We start from the raw sequence: 17,646 nt of genomic DNA on the forward strand, positions 1-17,646 counted from the left end.
CTCCCCTTCCTTCTCTTCTGTGGCTCAACACATCATCTATACTGAGCAAGCGACACAATGCAGTGTGACTAAATTATATTGTTCCCATTATGCCCCATGCTTGCTGTGTAGAATCTTTGTTGATTATAATGAGAACTATTGCGTCATGTTGTTTACTTCCAGTTTATTCTTCCTGTATGTGAGAACGAGTGATGCAACAAAAATAGACTTCCATTAAAATCAACGGATAATAATAGAGAGAGATCTAGTTTTGTCATGCCAACTAATAACAATGGAAGTTATCTAGGTTGTCGCATCAATGAATAATTAGCTAATTATAATGCAATTGATCTAGTTTGGTTGTGAGAGTAATCTAGCTTTGCCACGGCAACAAAAAATTTTGAGTGATCTAGTTTTGTCTTCTCATCGAATAATTCTATAATTAATTAAATTAAAATTTTCAATTTCAACTTTATTGCAGCAAAAGTAACAAAATACAATAAGACAATGCATTAATACATTAGACACATAACACATACAAGATCTCGTAAAAGGAGACACACGTCCATAAAGTGCATAAAGCATAAATAAACAATTTAAATAGAGTTCAATAGCCCAATGGCCACTGGCACAAAAGAGGCCTTAATTCTCTTGGTCCTAGTCACACACACACACACACACACACACACACACACATATATATATATATATATAGAGAGAGAGAGAGAGAGAGAGAGAGAGAGAGAGAGAGAGACTTTGACAGTTCGAAGCAGCCTGTCCATTCTCTGTTGACCTCTCTCAATCAAATCCTAGGAGATCAGCAGTTACAGAAATATTCAAACCAACAATCATGCCACTGTCAAAATCACTAAGATCATATTTTTTCCCCATTCTGATGGTTGATGTGAATATTAACTGAAGCTCCTGACCCGGATCTGATGTTTTAAGCACAGCACTGCTGTCACAAGATTGGCTGATTAGATAATCGCATGGATGATTGTTGCTGCCAGATGGGCTGGTTTGAGTATTTCTGTAACTGCTGATCTCCTGGGATTTTTACTGCCATTGTGTTCTCTGGGCCAAAGAGGAAAAGAACCATCAAAGCAGTTATCAGTGTCAGGTTCAAAAGTCAGTGTCTGTATGGCCAGGGGTGTGTCAGTGCCCATGGCATGGGTAACTCGCATATCTGTGAGAGCACCATTAATGCAGACAGATATGTAAAATTTTTGGAGCAGCATATACTGCCATCCAGCACCGTCTTTCCCAGTGACGTACCGGAATTTTCAATAGGACAGCTTCATACAACATACTGGCCGAATAAGCAGAGAGTCCGGGTGCTAGATTGGCCTGCCTGCAGTTCTGACCATCTCCAATTGAGAATGTGTGGTGCATTATGAAGCGCACAATACGGTAATGAAGACCCAGTACAATTGTGCAGCCGAAGACCTGCATAATGGATGAATGGGGGAAACTTGTGTCTTGTGTCTTCAGTGCCTGAATCCTTAATAAGTGTTATTAGAAGAAATGGTGATGTTTCACAGTGGTAAACACTCGACTGTCCCAACCCAAGTAATCTTCTGATTTACAAGGTAAAACATCATATGATGTGTAGTTGTAGTGCTTTCAATGTAGCAAAGGGTGAATATAATTTACAAATCACTCCTTTTTATTTTATTAGCATTTTTCATACTGTCCCAACTTTTTTGGAATTGGGGTTGTAGATTTATTTATGTCACATCAACACAAAAATGTGTTATTTGTATTTGGATCAATCTAGTCTTTGTTTTTTGTTTTGTTTTGTTTTTTCACGCTAACTAATAATTTGTTATTTATAGTTTTGCATCATTGACCAAAAAAATGTATTAATTATAATGGGAGTGATCTAGTTTTGTCATGTGAATGAAAAATGTGTTGTTTATAATGGTAGCGATCTAGTTTGGTGTGTTGCACATATTTGCAGTTTAGAGAAGTTGTTACTTTTACCTCTCCCTTTTATCAATATTTCTTCATTCAGTGCTTCACAAATTCAATTTTTTTTTTTTTTTTTTTTGTCTCTGAAGCTGTTGTGGTTTGCCAGTCTTAAATCTAGCCCATATTCAGCTCACAGTTGACTTTTCGCTCTGCGTCTAAGATCACCTCATGTGTCTCAATTTTCAATCTTCAATTTTCAAAAACAAGTGTTGGCTCATGGCTCTGTGGTTGTGTCTTTCTGCGAAGAACACAGCATTTATGTGCCATCACTAACACAAGCACACAAAGAATACATCCATCTCTTTACTACTGCAGATATGTAAATAGCTCTGTTGACCACAGGCGCACTTTAGATGAACTAAGATGGTTTAAAGAACATAATCATAATGTGATATTTCAGATTTGAACACTCAGTTAGTTATTTTATCCTGTTAAATAATACTTTGTGATTTGCCGTGATTTTCACAATTGTGAGAAATGTTAAGAATTTCTTTTCCCAATTATTTCTCACTTTTTCTTCCTTTTCTGTGATTTTTGCTAAATATTTCTTTGAAGGTCTCAGCATTATAAAGTGTAGCAGGATGTGAAATCCAACAATCAGTATAAAAGCGCTGCAGTTATTAAAAAGATTTGAAACCATACACAATGCCAATACAAGGTTTTGTTTCAGTTCTCAATGTGGCGATCTCGCTGTGCTGCAACGAATACAAAACTATAGCTCAGAGAGTGCCATCTCTTAGACACTGTTCCACAGAAAGCATCTCAAAGCCAGTGTTTGGGGTAATGCATTACAAGTAACATTAAGTAATGGGGTTGTTGACTTGAAATACTGTGGAAAGTTGACATGTTCTGCGGTGTGATGTGCTAAACTCCATCTAAAACTATTTTAAACAACATTTTGCTTTTTTAAACAACTTTTATAATTAATTTGCATTCAGTTTTTATGACTATATTAAATAAGAAACTACATGGAATATTTGTACCTTTAAAACATTAATTTGTCACTGCAGGGACCAACAAACTAGGAAACGCAATAAGTTGAAAAAGGTAAAAGTGCCTGTAATATATACTTTTCCTTATACATTCATCTGATTTGTAACTAGGGCTGTCGATTTAACGCATTGATTAAGTGGGATTAATTATATAAATGAATGCATTAAAAAATAACCCAATTAATCATGTCCCATTACCATAATATGGGATATTCCTACCATCTGAACAATTCAAGCATGGAATACCACCTGTTTTCAGCAGAGGCAGTAAGCAAAACTCCAGCTGTGTAGGCAATGCACAAATTAAACTCAGGCTTGCTTTATAGCAACAACACAAGCTTTGTTTAACTTGACCCAGTGACCTTAATGTGCTATATTTATGATGCAACACAACCAAAGTATATACTGTGTATATATATATATATATATATATATATATATATATATATATATATATATATATATATATATATATATACACACAGTATATACTTTGGTTGTGTTGCATCATAAATGTAGCACTTCAAGGTCGCTGATATATATATATATATATATATATATATATATATATATATATATATATATATATATATATATATATATATATACTTACAATTATTTAGCTATAACTATTATTTGATAATTAGCTACAGTATATTGAATTGTTATTTGAGGGGCTTTCTCAGCAAATATTTATACATGTGATTAATTGCGATAAATACTATTCATTAATCTGCATATCATATAATTAATTTAATGTTAGATTTTATTTGATTGAATGCCCTAATTTTAACCTAAGTTCATTGACATGTTATATGACATGGACAACTACCCATTCGGTTAATACTGTAGCAAAGTTACTTTTCCAAATAAGTATGTATGTTACTTTTCTATTTATATTTTCATTTAATTATTTATTCAGAGCCAAACCTTAAACTTTGCTGTCGTCATGACAATCAATGTGCGTCTTTTGTCTTCTTTGCATGACAATCTATGATCAATTTTCCAATGTGTGACAATTTTTTTCCTGTAATAGTGATTTTAAATACAGTACATTTTTGCTCTCACTGTACTGGATTAAACTGTCTAGGTACAATTTTATGTTTTTGTATGGTGCTTCAGATGGAGCCTCTCTTTGAGAGAGCCAAATGACCAGAAATTTTCAGTCAAACTAATGTATTGCAAAAACTAACAATGCATAAAATGTAATGCTGTTATGCAATTATTTACTGTCATTAGCAGTTACGCAGCAATGCTACTTTTTAAAGTAACTTTCCCTAACACTAAATAAACCACTTAAATAAATAACATCTGTTTCTTTTTCTGGGTTTTACTGGGGGTAAGTTTGAGTTTCAAAGGTCTTACCAGGTGGTGTTGCCATCCTGCTAGAAGAGGTGGCATGTGCCACCTGGTTGGGGGAAGTGGCACTTTGCCATGGCCAGCCGTGCCATACTCACTGAAGGATGTTTGAGGTTGTGTGTGTGTGTATGTCTTCTACGGTCCATTAACAGAAGGACTGATTTGACACCAGCCCCGTCCTCATGTTTGTGTGACCATGTCTGTGTATAAAGCGCCTCCCTTCTGCAGGACAGATTGCTTTGCTGTTTTGGAAAGGGGGTGGCACCTGCCTCCTGCCAGTGCTGTCCAACAGCTCACATAGGACCTGCTGAGAGCCGTGTCTGTCTGTCCTGGCAGGCCCTCCTTTTGGCTGCCACAAGCCCCTCCCACTTTCTACACCATTTTGAGGTGGTAGAGGTGGGGAGGGACTACCCATAATCCCCATTTGACTATCAGTAGGAGAGTGCCTCTCCCAGAGGGGGATTTAATGCTGGGGATAGTGCAGCCAGATTCAGAAACTACTCCACAGGAAGTTGCACACAGGCAAAAACTGATTGCAATCAAATGGTATACTTCCATTCTTGAGAAATGTTTTGATAAGACGCAAACGTTGAGACACTTCTGCACAAAAATGGATTAAAAGTGAAAATTAAACCTAATTATCCAATGTATCTAGACGCTACTCTGAATTAAACGTGTGTAGTGAGGTCATGGGAAAACAACGTAGCACACTTTTGTTAAATGTTTATCAGTGCCATGTACGACTTGGATTGTATGAAAAGGTACAACTTTTATTCCCATAAAGACCAACCAACAGTTGAGTTCTAAAAGTAAAAACCCCCATTATTTAATGTTTTTTTTTTTTTTTTTTTTTTTTGTAAAATGCGAATTTGAAAAACAAAAAACAAAAGCATGAGCTCAGAGGTTGTTAATCAATGGTATATTAAAGCCATCCATTGAAGCCACAGGTACAGGTTATTTCATTGTATTTTTTTATGAAATCATGTTTAATAGCGTTATTCTTGCTGAAGATCTACACTACACATGATCCAGAAAAGAACCACTCCACCAATAAGAGAATCGCGACCAACTAAGTGCTCCAGACACGAGGGCTCTAGCGACCGCCCACTCCCAATGGCGTACTGTGAATGATGCCATTGAGTTGGTCTTCCTACGCTCTCAAACTACTTAAATATTTGCAAATACCTAAATATTTTGCAATAAAATTTAAATATACTGTTTCTATACGTATAATCAACAACTTTACCTTTGTCTATTTGTTCGATTTTCAAATATTTTTTCTTTCAAATCAAAGTTTTGCAATGGCGTAATTCACCTCAGAGCTTGTTTGTGGCTTAAAACTCTTTATGGAGGATTTTATGAAAAGCCTATGGAAAAGAATGGGAAAAATACTTCCAGAACCCATTCGGCTGAAGAAGTGGGCAGAAACTGTATAGCTCTCTATACAGGCATCACATTTTAGCTTGCCTCCTATCTAAAGCCCAAAGTATACTCGGTTGCATGTGTTGCTGATCGCTCTGCGCACAATATGCGGGACCCTATCATCAGAACAGTCTGTGCGCACTGTCCGCCCGCGGCCCATATTTTCTCGACACGTACACAGTCCTCATCTCTGTGCATCGTCAGCGCAAGCGCCATCCATTGACTGTACTACAAGAGTATCACAATGCAGTAGTAGTGTGCATGCGTCGAACGCGTTCGTATTCGCTTGAAAGGCAACACAGTCAGCTGGGTGTGATCCGATCCTGAACGCAGAAAAACTAAATATACCCAGGCCATAACACTTTATTTTAAGAAAGTAAACGTCTGTGAATAAATTTGGTTACTCATTCCATAATTATGCAATACAAATGACTAATGGATGTGTATAACCTGTTATAAGATGTTTTCTTTCTTACATGGTACGCAAAAGTTATATTTCTGTTTAAACCATGGTTTGGTTTAAAGGCTGGGTAAGGGATTGGCTTTATTGCAGGGGCGGATTGGCCATCGGGAGAACCGGGACTTTTTCCGAAGGGCCGGCTGCGAAACGGGGCCGAATGGGCTGCGATAAGCTGAAATGGGCTGCTGCATTATGCAGAATGGCCACAAAACGGCACCGCGATATGCCGAAGGGGGCAGCGATATGCTCGTTTATTTCTTTAAATCATGCTAATTTGTGTCACTCAGCACTTCGGTTAGTTACTCTCCACAACAGCAGTGTTTTTGATGTGTGTGTGTGTGTGTGTGTGTGTGTGTGTGTGTGTGTTTTTTTTACCATTTTAACACAGATTATGATCTGTGCTGTATGCAGGGACAGCAGCAAAGAATTTAAAGTTTAAGATTTCATTATTCACGGTTAATAAACCCCCAGAGGTGATGGATTGCACATTAAGAGGGGATAAACTTTTTTTTTTTTTTTTTTTTTTTTGATTAGCAGTTTCTTATTTAAATGAAACAGTTCATCCAAAAGTGCATATTCTGTCATTCAGCAAATAACAATTTACATTTCGGTCTGTTCCTTAGACAAAGCTATTGAATAGCTTTAGAAACCTCCGATATATAGTGCTAAAGTTATATGGACTACTTTTTTGGTAATTTTTTTGTCTTTTTTTGTTTCCATACACTTTCATTGTATGGAAAAGAGCAGCTTGATCATTCTTCAAAACCTCTGCTTTTTTGTTCTACAGAAAAAAGAAAGTCATACAGGTTTAGAATAACATAAATGAGGGTAAATACAATTTTTGGGTGATCTACTCCTTTAAGATAACACAAATGTACACCACTGTGCTCTTAAAAAGACAAAAATTGTCTGTCCAACTCCACAAATGACACTACCTGTATTTATTTATTAATGACACCGTGGTGAGGTCATGATCATGTGTTTGTGAGCACCCTACATTATTAATATCACAATGCTGTAGTGCACTTTAGGTTGGTTTTATGGCAGGGGGTGATGTCAGGCAAAAAGATGCACTTAAAGGAATAGTTAACCCAAAAATAAAATGCTGTCATCATTAACTCACCCTCATGTTGTTCCAAATCCGTATGACTTTCTTATATAGGACACACAGGCTACTTTTGTGTCATATTGGAGTCCCTATTCACTTTCAGTATATTTGTGTTCCATAGTATAAAGAAAAATGTACGGGTTCGGAATAACATGAAGGTGAGTAAATGATGACAGATTTTCTAAATTACAGACTGCACACCAAACCTGACTGACCCTTTCCACGACACTTATACACAATTTGAACCTAAATTATTAATATCACTGTTATTTTTTCCTTTTGATTATTACTATGTTTCTGTTGTTAAGAAGCAGATTTTGCCTTCTGCCATCACAGTGGGAGATTTAGTGAGTAGCGTGTAGTGTGTAGTAAGTGGCGACTCAACGGTGTTTTGAATTATGATGAGACCTTAAAAACTAAATTGAATATTGTAGCATCATGTCTCTCGACTGTATCTGTGAGGAGTTACCTTTCCTCCTTTTTTTCTTTCTACCAGAACACCTTTCTGTGTTCTAACAATGTTTTTTATTTAGAAATTGGGGTTGGAGAATTTGCCTGTTTCATGTGACTGAACGGTAAATGCTCACAGTAGATTTATATATGTTTATTTATTTATTTATATTTTTGTCTGTTTATGTGTGGTAGATTTGACCGATTGTATTCCTCCCCTTTTTCTTCTTGCCCTCCCTTTGTTCCACTGCAATCTTCTTTGCTTTCGTGTCTCTCATTTCATTATGGGAAATATGCAGAATTGAGCTGTTTATGAATTAGTTTTTGTGTCTGTAGAACATAGGTTTAGATTAAATTCAACCCACTGCTGAAATAGAAAATGCTGGCGTGCATGCTAGCTCTCTCTCTCTCTCTCTCTCTCTCTCTCTCTCTCTCTCTCTCTCTCTGTCATTGTCAGCATGAGCATTATATTTTTGGAAGGATAGACAGTAGAATGAGTTTTGAGCTCTTGAGTTTCCTTCATTCTTTTCATGATGTCCTTGTTCTTGTCTATCTTTCAATTTCGTGCCCTAATTTATCTTTTTTTTCTTGTGTGAAAGCTTTAAGCTGACTTCACCAAGGAGTCAAGTCAACCTGTAATAACTGTTATCAGCCGCTGACGGCATACAGACCATATCACAGACTGCCTGATGCATATTTCACATGAAAATGGCAAATGCTTTTTCAAAATAGCAAGCTCATATCTGATTGGCTGGCTTTATATAATTTTTGGATTCAGGAGTGCACAGGTTTTATCAGTCCGATGGGAAATAAAGCCACGTTTAGTTCCCAGGCTCATACATAAGAGAACTTCCGAAGAAGACTTTCGAAAGGTTCATTGCATTAACTTTTTGAAATGGGTTATATCTGACTTCAGATTTATCCACCTTTAAGTACTACATTTACATACATATATATATATATATATATATATACACACTACCGTTCAAAAGTTTGGGGTCACTTGCCTGAAAAGTTTCTCATGATCTTAAAAATCTTTTGATCTGAAGGTGTATGCTTAAATGTTTGAAATTAGTTTTGTAGACAAAAATATAATTGTGCCAACATATTAATTTATTTAATTACAAAACAAAAAATTTATTTAAAAAAAAACAACATAATTCCCATATTTCCATTTCTATTATTCCATAGTTGTGATGAATTTACTATTATTCTAATATGTGAAAAAAAAATAAAAACAAAATAATACATATATATATATATATATATATATATATATATATATATATATATACACACACACACTGGCAGCCAAAAGTTTGGAATAATGTACAGATATATATATATATATATATATATATATATATATATATATATATATATATATATATATATATATATATACACACTGATCAGCCTCAACATTAAAACCACCTGCCTAATATTGTCTATTGTCCACCTGCCTAAAGTCCCCTTCGTGCCGCCAAAACAGCACCAACCCGCATCTCAGAATAACATTCTGAGATGCTATTCTTCTCACCACACTTGTACAGAGTGGTTATCTGAGTTACCGTAGACTTTGTCAGTTCAAACCAGTCTGGCCATTCTCTGTTGACCTCTCTCATAAACAAGACATTTCTGTCCAAAGAACTGCCGCTCACTGGACGTTTTTTTCTTTCTTTTTTTTTTCTTTTTTTTTTGGCACCATTCTGAGTAAATTCTAGAGACTGTTGTTTGTGAAAATCCCATGAGATCAGCAGTTACAGAAATACTCAAACCAGCCCGTCTGGTACCAATTATAAAAAAAAAAAAAAAAAAAAAGTACAGTTACAGTAAAGTGCTTAAAATGGAAGTGAAGAGGCCTGTTTGGGATGTCATTTGTAGAAGTTTTTTTCTTTCAGATGAATCGATTTGACTGGGATTCTGTTTTAATGATTTGTCTATCATTATTTATTGATGTCATTATTCAACTTTATTGTGAAAATACATTAGGGGTGTATCTGTTCATATGACAAAATTATCTGTATTTGGAGAGAACTTGTTGTGGGTGGGGTTTAAACCGGAAGTACGTCAAAACTAAATGAAATGCCCATTTTTAAATGTTACTCTTACGTTTATAGTTTCTATTTATAAAATATGCCTTGTTTATGCCTTTTCATAATAATATCCTAATAATAATAATGGTAATTACACTATGTAACAATTTATTTTTTTTTTTTATGTTTTTCCTGGGTAGTAAGTGTTATTTCCTAATTGCTTATGCCTGAAAAGTATAGAAAATGGCTATTATTCCCCACAAACTTTGCTTTTGTGACCAGGACCTATTTCCAATGAGAAAACGGGCAAATTTGTGTCTTTTCGTTCAAGTCAGAAAAAAACAACATATGAATCCGAATTAACATGTATTTATACTAAAGTAATATTCAAAGCCGTGCTACTCCATAATGGTAACAAGTACCCGTCTCTCCCCTGGCTCACTCGGTGCACCTCAAAGAGGATTACAACAGCATCAAGACCTTGCTGGATGCCTTGAACTATGATGAGTACGGCTGGGAGGTCATACGAGACTTCAAAATGGTGGCATTCCTGATGGGTCTCCAAAGTGGTTTTACCAAGTTTCCCTGCTATCTTTGCACCAAGAAACATTCCTTTAACCACAGCCTGGAAGTTCTGGAAGCTGATTGGTCAATACACAATACACTAATGTGTAGTATATCACTGTGCAGCACCCCAAGGGGGCAATTATTTACCTTAGAACTTGCTAATGCCTTGATATTTTTATATTAAGTATTAACTGCTTTATGAATGCAAGGCTGTCGAGGCTGTAACTGTAATCTCACGACTATTTTAAATAGCCTCTTGTACATTAATGCTTAAGTAATCATGGTTGGTTATTTTAAATGTCAGTCAAAATAAGCTGCAATGTGGACCAGACTTTATGCCGATATTAAAAAGTTTGTCTACACGAGACAGTACCTGTCCTAACTATAAAAAAAATGTAAGTGTGTATGTGTGTTTGCTTCATTCATCAATGTGATTACAGGATGTTGACCATATTTACCTGAGACAGAGATGCAGTCGTAAATTATGGGCTTAAATTATTGTTTTATACTACGTAATTAGCTTTGAACACTGAAGCTGTCTCGAAGCTGTAACATCGTCAATCTAATATCACATTTGTGTTTTTAACAGACTATGCATTCCTTTAACTGATTAAATGGGCAGATAATACCTCACCAAATCTAATTTCAGTTTCACGCAAGACCTCATACGGGTTTACTCTTATCTGTTCAGTGTCATATTTCACAGCACATTTTCATTAAATACGATGAGTGAGTGTTAACTCAAATCCAATGAAACAACATCAGTTCTGCTCAGTGCCATTAACTGGCAGGTGAATCAGCTTGTAGTGTGTACTGTAGTATGAGGATTGTCTTTATTTTTATTCATTTTTTCTCTCCATATTTCTCAAATTTTCCTCAAAGTAAACCTTGGACGAGCATATAATTTCATACTGGTCTTAGCTGTTTTTTTGTTGTTTTATAGCAGGGTAGGTGGCACAATTGAGATACTGAAAATACCTCATTTGTGATTTTTCTTTACTACAGGCTAATATTAAAGTGTCTTGTTAAAAAAAAAAAAAGAAAAAAAAAAGGAAATGTTTATTTATGTTTTAAATCAATCTGCCTCTCTTTTTCTCAGGATCTGTCTGAGATGAACTCTACGCAGGTGAAAAGTCAGACGAACACAGCTCGTGTGGATGGTTTACGGCGAGGCACTATGTACGTGATGCAAGTTCGTGCCAGGACAGTCGCTGGTTTCGGCAAATACAGTAGCAAAATGTGCTTCCAAACCCTCACAGATGGTACGAACCGCCATTCCAATTCCTGTCTCTGTATGTGTTTGTGGGTGGGTTTGGGTGGTTTACGAGGACATTTTTTTAGGTTACAAACTGGTAATTACAAGGGTATTATGCTATAAATGTGGTTTATGAGGACATTTCTAGTGTCCCCATAATTCAAATCACTTAAAAAACATACTAAACAATGTTTTTTTGAAAATGTAAAAATGCAGAAAGTTTTTTTGTGAATGTTAGGTTTAGGGGTAGGGTTAGGGGATAAAATCTATAGTTTGTACAGTATACAAATCATTATGTCTATGGAGACATAATGGATAGCCGCACCAATGTGTGTGTGTGTGTGTGTGTGTGTGTGTATGTGTATGTGTGTGTGTGTGTGTGTGTGTGCATGCGCAAGGAGGCTCTCTCTGGATCTGGGTGATTTCTGTCTTGTGTTGTTGACATATTTATTTAGATTTGTGTCCATGTAATCTCTTGACTGTTCCATTGTTATGCTCGATATATTTCAAATTTGCACAGGTTATGTGTGTGTGTTTGTGTGTCCAGGTTTTGACTATTCTCCAACCAAATTGCTTAGCTAAATGATTTTTCATCGAGACCATGTTTGGCATTCAAGCATTCCCTAAATGCTTAGCTTTGATTAGTGGATTAATCATCATCAGTGGGGGGTCTATATCTGTCTGTCTGTCTGTCTGTCTGTCGTTTTGTTCTATCGTTTTATCTACTGTTCAGTTATTTTATCTATCATTCTATCATTTTATCTATAATTCTGTTGTTCTGTCTTTAATTCTATCTATATTTCTATCTACAGCGGCAAGAAAGTATGTGAACCCTTTGGAATTACCTGCATTTATGTATAAACTTGTCTAAAAATCTGGTTTGATCTTCATCTAAGTTACAATAATGTTATTGTAATAATTGTTTGTGTACATAATGAATACATCATTCAAACATTCACAGTGTAGGTTGGAAAAAGTATGTGAACCCCATATGCTAATGATGCCAATAAAAGCTAATTAGAATCAGGAGTTGGCAAACATGAGAATTAATGAAATGAGATTGGACATGTGGGTTAGAGCTACTTTGACTTATAAAAAAGCACTCACGCATTTTGAGTTTGCTATTCACAAAAAGCATCTGCTGACGTGGATCATGCATCACAAAAAATAAATCTCAGAAGACCTATGATCAAGAATTGTTGCTTTGCATAAAACTGGAAAGGGTTACAAAGTTATTTAAAATAGCTTAGATATTCATCTGTTCACAGTTAGACAAATTGTATATAAATGTAGACAATTTAGTTCTGTGGCTACTCTCCGTAGAAGTGGCCGTCCAGCCAAGATGACTCAAAGGGCAAATCGTAGAATGCCAAATACTTGAAGGAATCATTGGAATTGCTTAACATCTCTGTTCATGAGTCTACTATACGGAAAACATTAAACAGGCATGGTGATGGTAGGACACCATGAAGGAAGCTGCTGCTTTCTAACAAAAAACATTGCTGCACGCCTGAGGTTTTCCAAAGACCACCTTGACACTCCACAATGCTGCTGGGAAAATGTTTTGTGGACTGATGAAACTAAGGTTGAATTGGAGGGAGCATCATGATTTGGGACTGCTTTTCTGTTTTGGGGCCTGGACCGTTTGCCATCATCGAGGGAAAAATGAATTCCCAAGTTTATCAATTTATCCTACAGGATAATAACAGGGTGGCTGTGTACCAGCTGAAGCTCAGAAGAAGTTAGGTGATGCTGTAGGAAAATGACACTAAAAATAAAATTAAATCTACTACAGAATGTCTTTAAAATAAGTAAATCCACCTTTTTGAGTGGATGTTGGATTTCTGTAAGGAAGAATGGTCCAAAATTCCATCTGAATGTTGGAAACTCTTGGTTGAGGTTATTGTTGCCAAAGGAGGATCGACCAGTTATTAAATCCAAGGGTTCACTTTTTCCACAGCTCTGTGAATGTTTAATGGGATGTGTTCAATAAAGACATGAAAGATTATAATTGTTTGTGTGTTGTTAGCCTAAACACATTGTGTTTGTCTATACTTGTGACTTTAATAAAGATGATATCACATGTTTTGACCAATTAATGCAACAAAAAAACAAAAAAACAGCTAATTCCAAATGGTTCACATACTTTTTCTTGCCACTGTATTTTTCTGTCAGTCTATATATCATTCTGTCATTCTATCTCTCGATCTATAATTCTGTTTATTGCTCTGTCTATTGTTCTATCATTCTATTTATCATTCTATCTGTTGTTCTATCATTCTGTTGTTTCACTCTATCGTTTATTCTATCATTACCTTGTTTCCTCCTTTTTTTTTTTCTCCCAGCTTTTGACTCCCCCTTCACTCTCTATCTCTGTCTGTATCTCTCTCTGCTTCTTCCTCAATGAAGGTGAGTGGATGCACTTATTGTGTCCTAAGGGGCAATGCATTCATTAGTGCTGGAACACACACACACACACACACACACACACACACGTTGGTGCAGCTATCCTTATGAGGACTCTCCATAGACATAATGATTTTAATACTGTATGAACTAAATATTCTATCCCCTAACCCTACCCTTCTGTTAGTGATTTGAATTATGGGGATACTAGAAATGTCCTCATAAACCACATTTATAGCATAATACCCTTGTAATTACCAGTTTGTAACCTAAAAAAAATGTCCTCGTAAACCACCCAAACCCGCCCACACACACACACACACACACACATGCATACACACACAAAGGAAAGATCCAATTTGTTACACCTATATTGTTTCTAGGTCTAGCTTTTCCTTATTCATTTTAGATTTGTAGACCGTTTCTAACTTTAAAACTTAGAAACTGCTCCCTCCTCCCTCTCCTCTCTCCCTCTCCCTATGTCTCTCTTTTAACCTCTGTCTCTCTCATGGGTTTGATTAATGGTGCTGTATCTGTACTCTAACATGTCCTGTCTGACGACTATGCCAGACACACACACACACACACACACACACACACTATGGATGTCAGGGGGACTGGACTCTCCAGGAAAGAAAGACATCCGCTAGGCAGCTGGCTAGGTGCTGGGAGCACACACACACACACACACACACACCCACACATACACATACACACATACACACACACACACACACAATACACACATTTTATCTGTTCAGTTCACACACACATTTATTTTTTTAAAACCCTCCTTGTCTTCGCTGTCACACTGTTGTAAATATAACTGAACTGCCCTGGTAATCTGGGACACACACACACACACACACACACACAAATAGACATGCAAATTTGATGTGTAAAATTCGCCCTTTTGTTAGGTGAATACATCACATATTCTTTCATCACTATAATTTACTCTCATACATCTACACACATATCAAACATGCAAAATACACAAAAGCACAGAACAAACACATGCATTGAACAAAAGCACAACGACCCACTTTCAACACACACATCCATACAACAGACCCACAATGAACCGTGCAATTATGCATAAACAGACATGCACTCAACTAACCCACATATACACACTGTGCATCACACTTTGCAGACATATTCACGTATTTACACAAATGAAGTGAAGACATGGACAGAACGCAATGATGTCACACTGATGAAGACAAAACAACCTCCCCGTGTTTGTGTGTGTGTGTCTTTGTGTGTGTGCATGCATATCCGTGCCGTCATACTCACTAAAGTAATTAGTGCCCGCGTTCACTCTGCACCAACTAACGGGTACATCCACTGGCATTCTGCCATGGCACAACCTTCATTATGACAATTAGCACCAATCACCAGGGAGAAAAGTCCATCTCACACATCCAAATGCTGTAACAATGACACAACAGATGCACTCCCCAGAGTCTGTCTCTCTCTCTCTCTCTCTCTCTCTCTCTCTCTCTCTCTCTATGACAGCCAGGTGTAATGGCAAAGAAATGATTTGGTTAAATGAGGTGTGTTTAAGCCCAGTACACACAGAGACTGCTCTACTTCCTGCTGGCACTTATAGTTTAGCCAGCATCTGAAGAACGGCCACCACACATCTCTCTGATTGCTAAAATGTAGTTTGTTACGATACATACACTTACACTGCACACATATGCAACATTTTGTAATATCCCTTCTTTCAGATGCTTGGGATGTTGGTGGAAATTGTCAGGATGTTTTTGAGATTCATGTTAGAATGAGCCCAATGGAAACATGACTCTAGAGATGTTTTCCTTTGCGTGACAATAAATGTCTATCTGGCCATTTTTTAAACACATTTTGGGACATTCCATAAAGTATTGTTTGTCAACGAAAGGTATTGTAGTTTAAAAATATGTAGGTCTGAAAATATTTAAAACAACTACTGTGTATCAGATATTTTAATGCCATGGATTTAAACTGCAATGTGAGCATGAGCTTCAACAAGTTAAAACTTAAATAAAAGATGAAAGATTTAATTAATGCTAATAATTATATATATAAAAAAATAATACAAAAAAAAACATCTTCTTTCTTTCATCACATTCTTTCTTTGTCTCTTTCTTCTGCTTTAGTTTTTATAATCAGGCTTGGTGAGTAACAGAATACTTGTAAAGGCTAGGCTTTAGTAAAGAATACAGATATGATCAGATGCATGCTCAAGATCTCTTCTGACTCTCTCTTGTGACTCAAGTGAATCTGGTGCCACTTACTGTCACATGTGTAAATAACAGCTGTCTCACATCAACACTGTGCTCTTGAGGCAAACGAGGTCAAAGCCCATTAAGGGCTGTTTCATTGCAATGGCCACTGGAGAAATATGATTATTTTTGTGGAAACTCCGACATATTTTGTCTCTTCAATGGAGAAAAGGGAAACAACATTACAGTTCAGTGCAATTTAGAGGCCGCCTTCCAGTTGTGAAGATGCAGTGATTTTCCAAGGACCTGACATATAATTTAAAGAAGCATTTTTTGGTAAGACCCACACGAAAATCACGTTAGCAAGGATAGCTAAAATTAGTTATAAGTGTTCCCTCATTTCACTGTTCGACCATCTGTCAGTCGTTTTCGCGGGAGCAGAAAGAGAAGTGGAGAAACAACCACTCCACCGCACGAACGGCCAGTATTCTGGTACACGGGACGTCTAGAGTCGAAACTTTAGTGTGACTTTTCATTTCCATCTTAACATCAGTTGAAACTCTAAATTTGTTCTCTGAAATGTGTTCATGTTGTAATGACAACAGTAATTGGGATAGCATTTCTTTTTTTTTTTTACTTTGTTAAAAAAAATCCAGATTGTACACATGAATACCAAATTAACTGAAAATGTTAAGTTCGCAGGGGAAAAGTACAATGGATAATTTGTCTGATTTTAATACTTACTATAAATGTATTGTTAAGAATAGTTCAAAAGTATGGGTGAGGGAGAAATACTGGCAAATGTGACATTTTAAAACTCATAGAAAGTAGGAATAAGTAAATGAAAACACTAAAAATGTTTAAATCTATTTAGGTCTATTCTTTAAAACAAGATTTTATTTATTTATTTATTTATTAATTATTATTATTATTATTATTATTATTATTTTGTCATTAGAATTCTCCTTAAACATAAACATAGAATCACCCATGTTTTTGAATCTGAGGTATATCCTGTCAGATTCTGTTTAATGTTAACCAAGTCATATTTCAGTGCATCTGTTCTAACTGTATTTGCTTGATGAGAAAATAAACCATTTTCTGTAACAGATAGAGGACTTGGTAAAATTTGGTAAAAAAATGCTGAGTTGTTCTGAGTTGTTCACTGTCCCTGTTTTTCATGTTTTTTTTTTTTTTCTTCTTATATATAATAATTGCTACATTACTCAGACACGGTTTGTTTGCATTCAGAAGGCATGATTAAAAGTCTTTGAGAACATATTGCTTTTCTCTTGACTTTATTCACATATGTCATCTTGAGGCAATCAAAAAGTAACAAACTAATCTGATTACATTATTTTCTTATTGAGGTAACTGGGTTAAATTAATGATTTTTACAAAGTAACCCTCCCAACCCTGTTTATAATA

The 17,646-nt window shown here is 36.0% G+C and overlaps 1 protein-coding gene across 1 annotated transcript in view; it reads left to right on the forward strand.

Annotated features, from left to right (window-relative positions):
* Positions 1-17,646, forward strand: part of LOC127443107 (ephrin type-B receptor 1-B) — a 412,296-nt gene that overhangs the window by 331,310 nt on the left and 63,340 nt on the right. Inside the window, exon 7 of the mRNA XM_051701623.1 lies at positions 11,444-11,606. Coding sequence (XP_051557583.1) covers positions 11,444-11,606 — 163 coding nt within the window. The remainder of the gene's footprint in view (positions 1-11,443; positions 11,607-17,646) is intronic.

The sequence above is a fragment of the Myxocyprinus asiaticus genome, chromosome 6 (assembly GCF_019703515.2).
Source record: "Myxocyprinus asiaticus isolate MX2 ecotype Aquarium Trade chromosome 6, UBuf_Myxa_2, whole genome shotgun sequence".
In the NCBI taxonomy this organism is placed as follows: Eukaryota; Metazoa; Chordata; class Actinopteri; order Cypriniformes; family Catostomidae; genus Myxocyprinus; species Myxocyprinus asiaticus.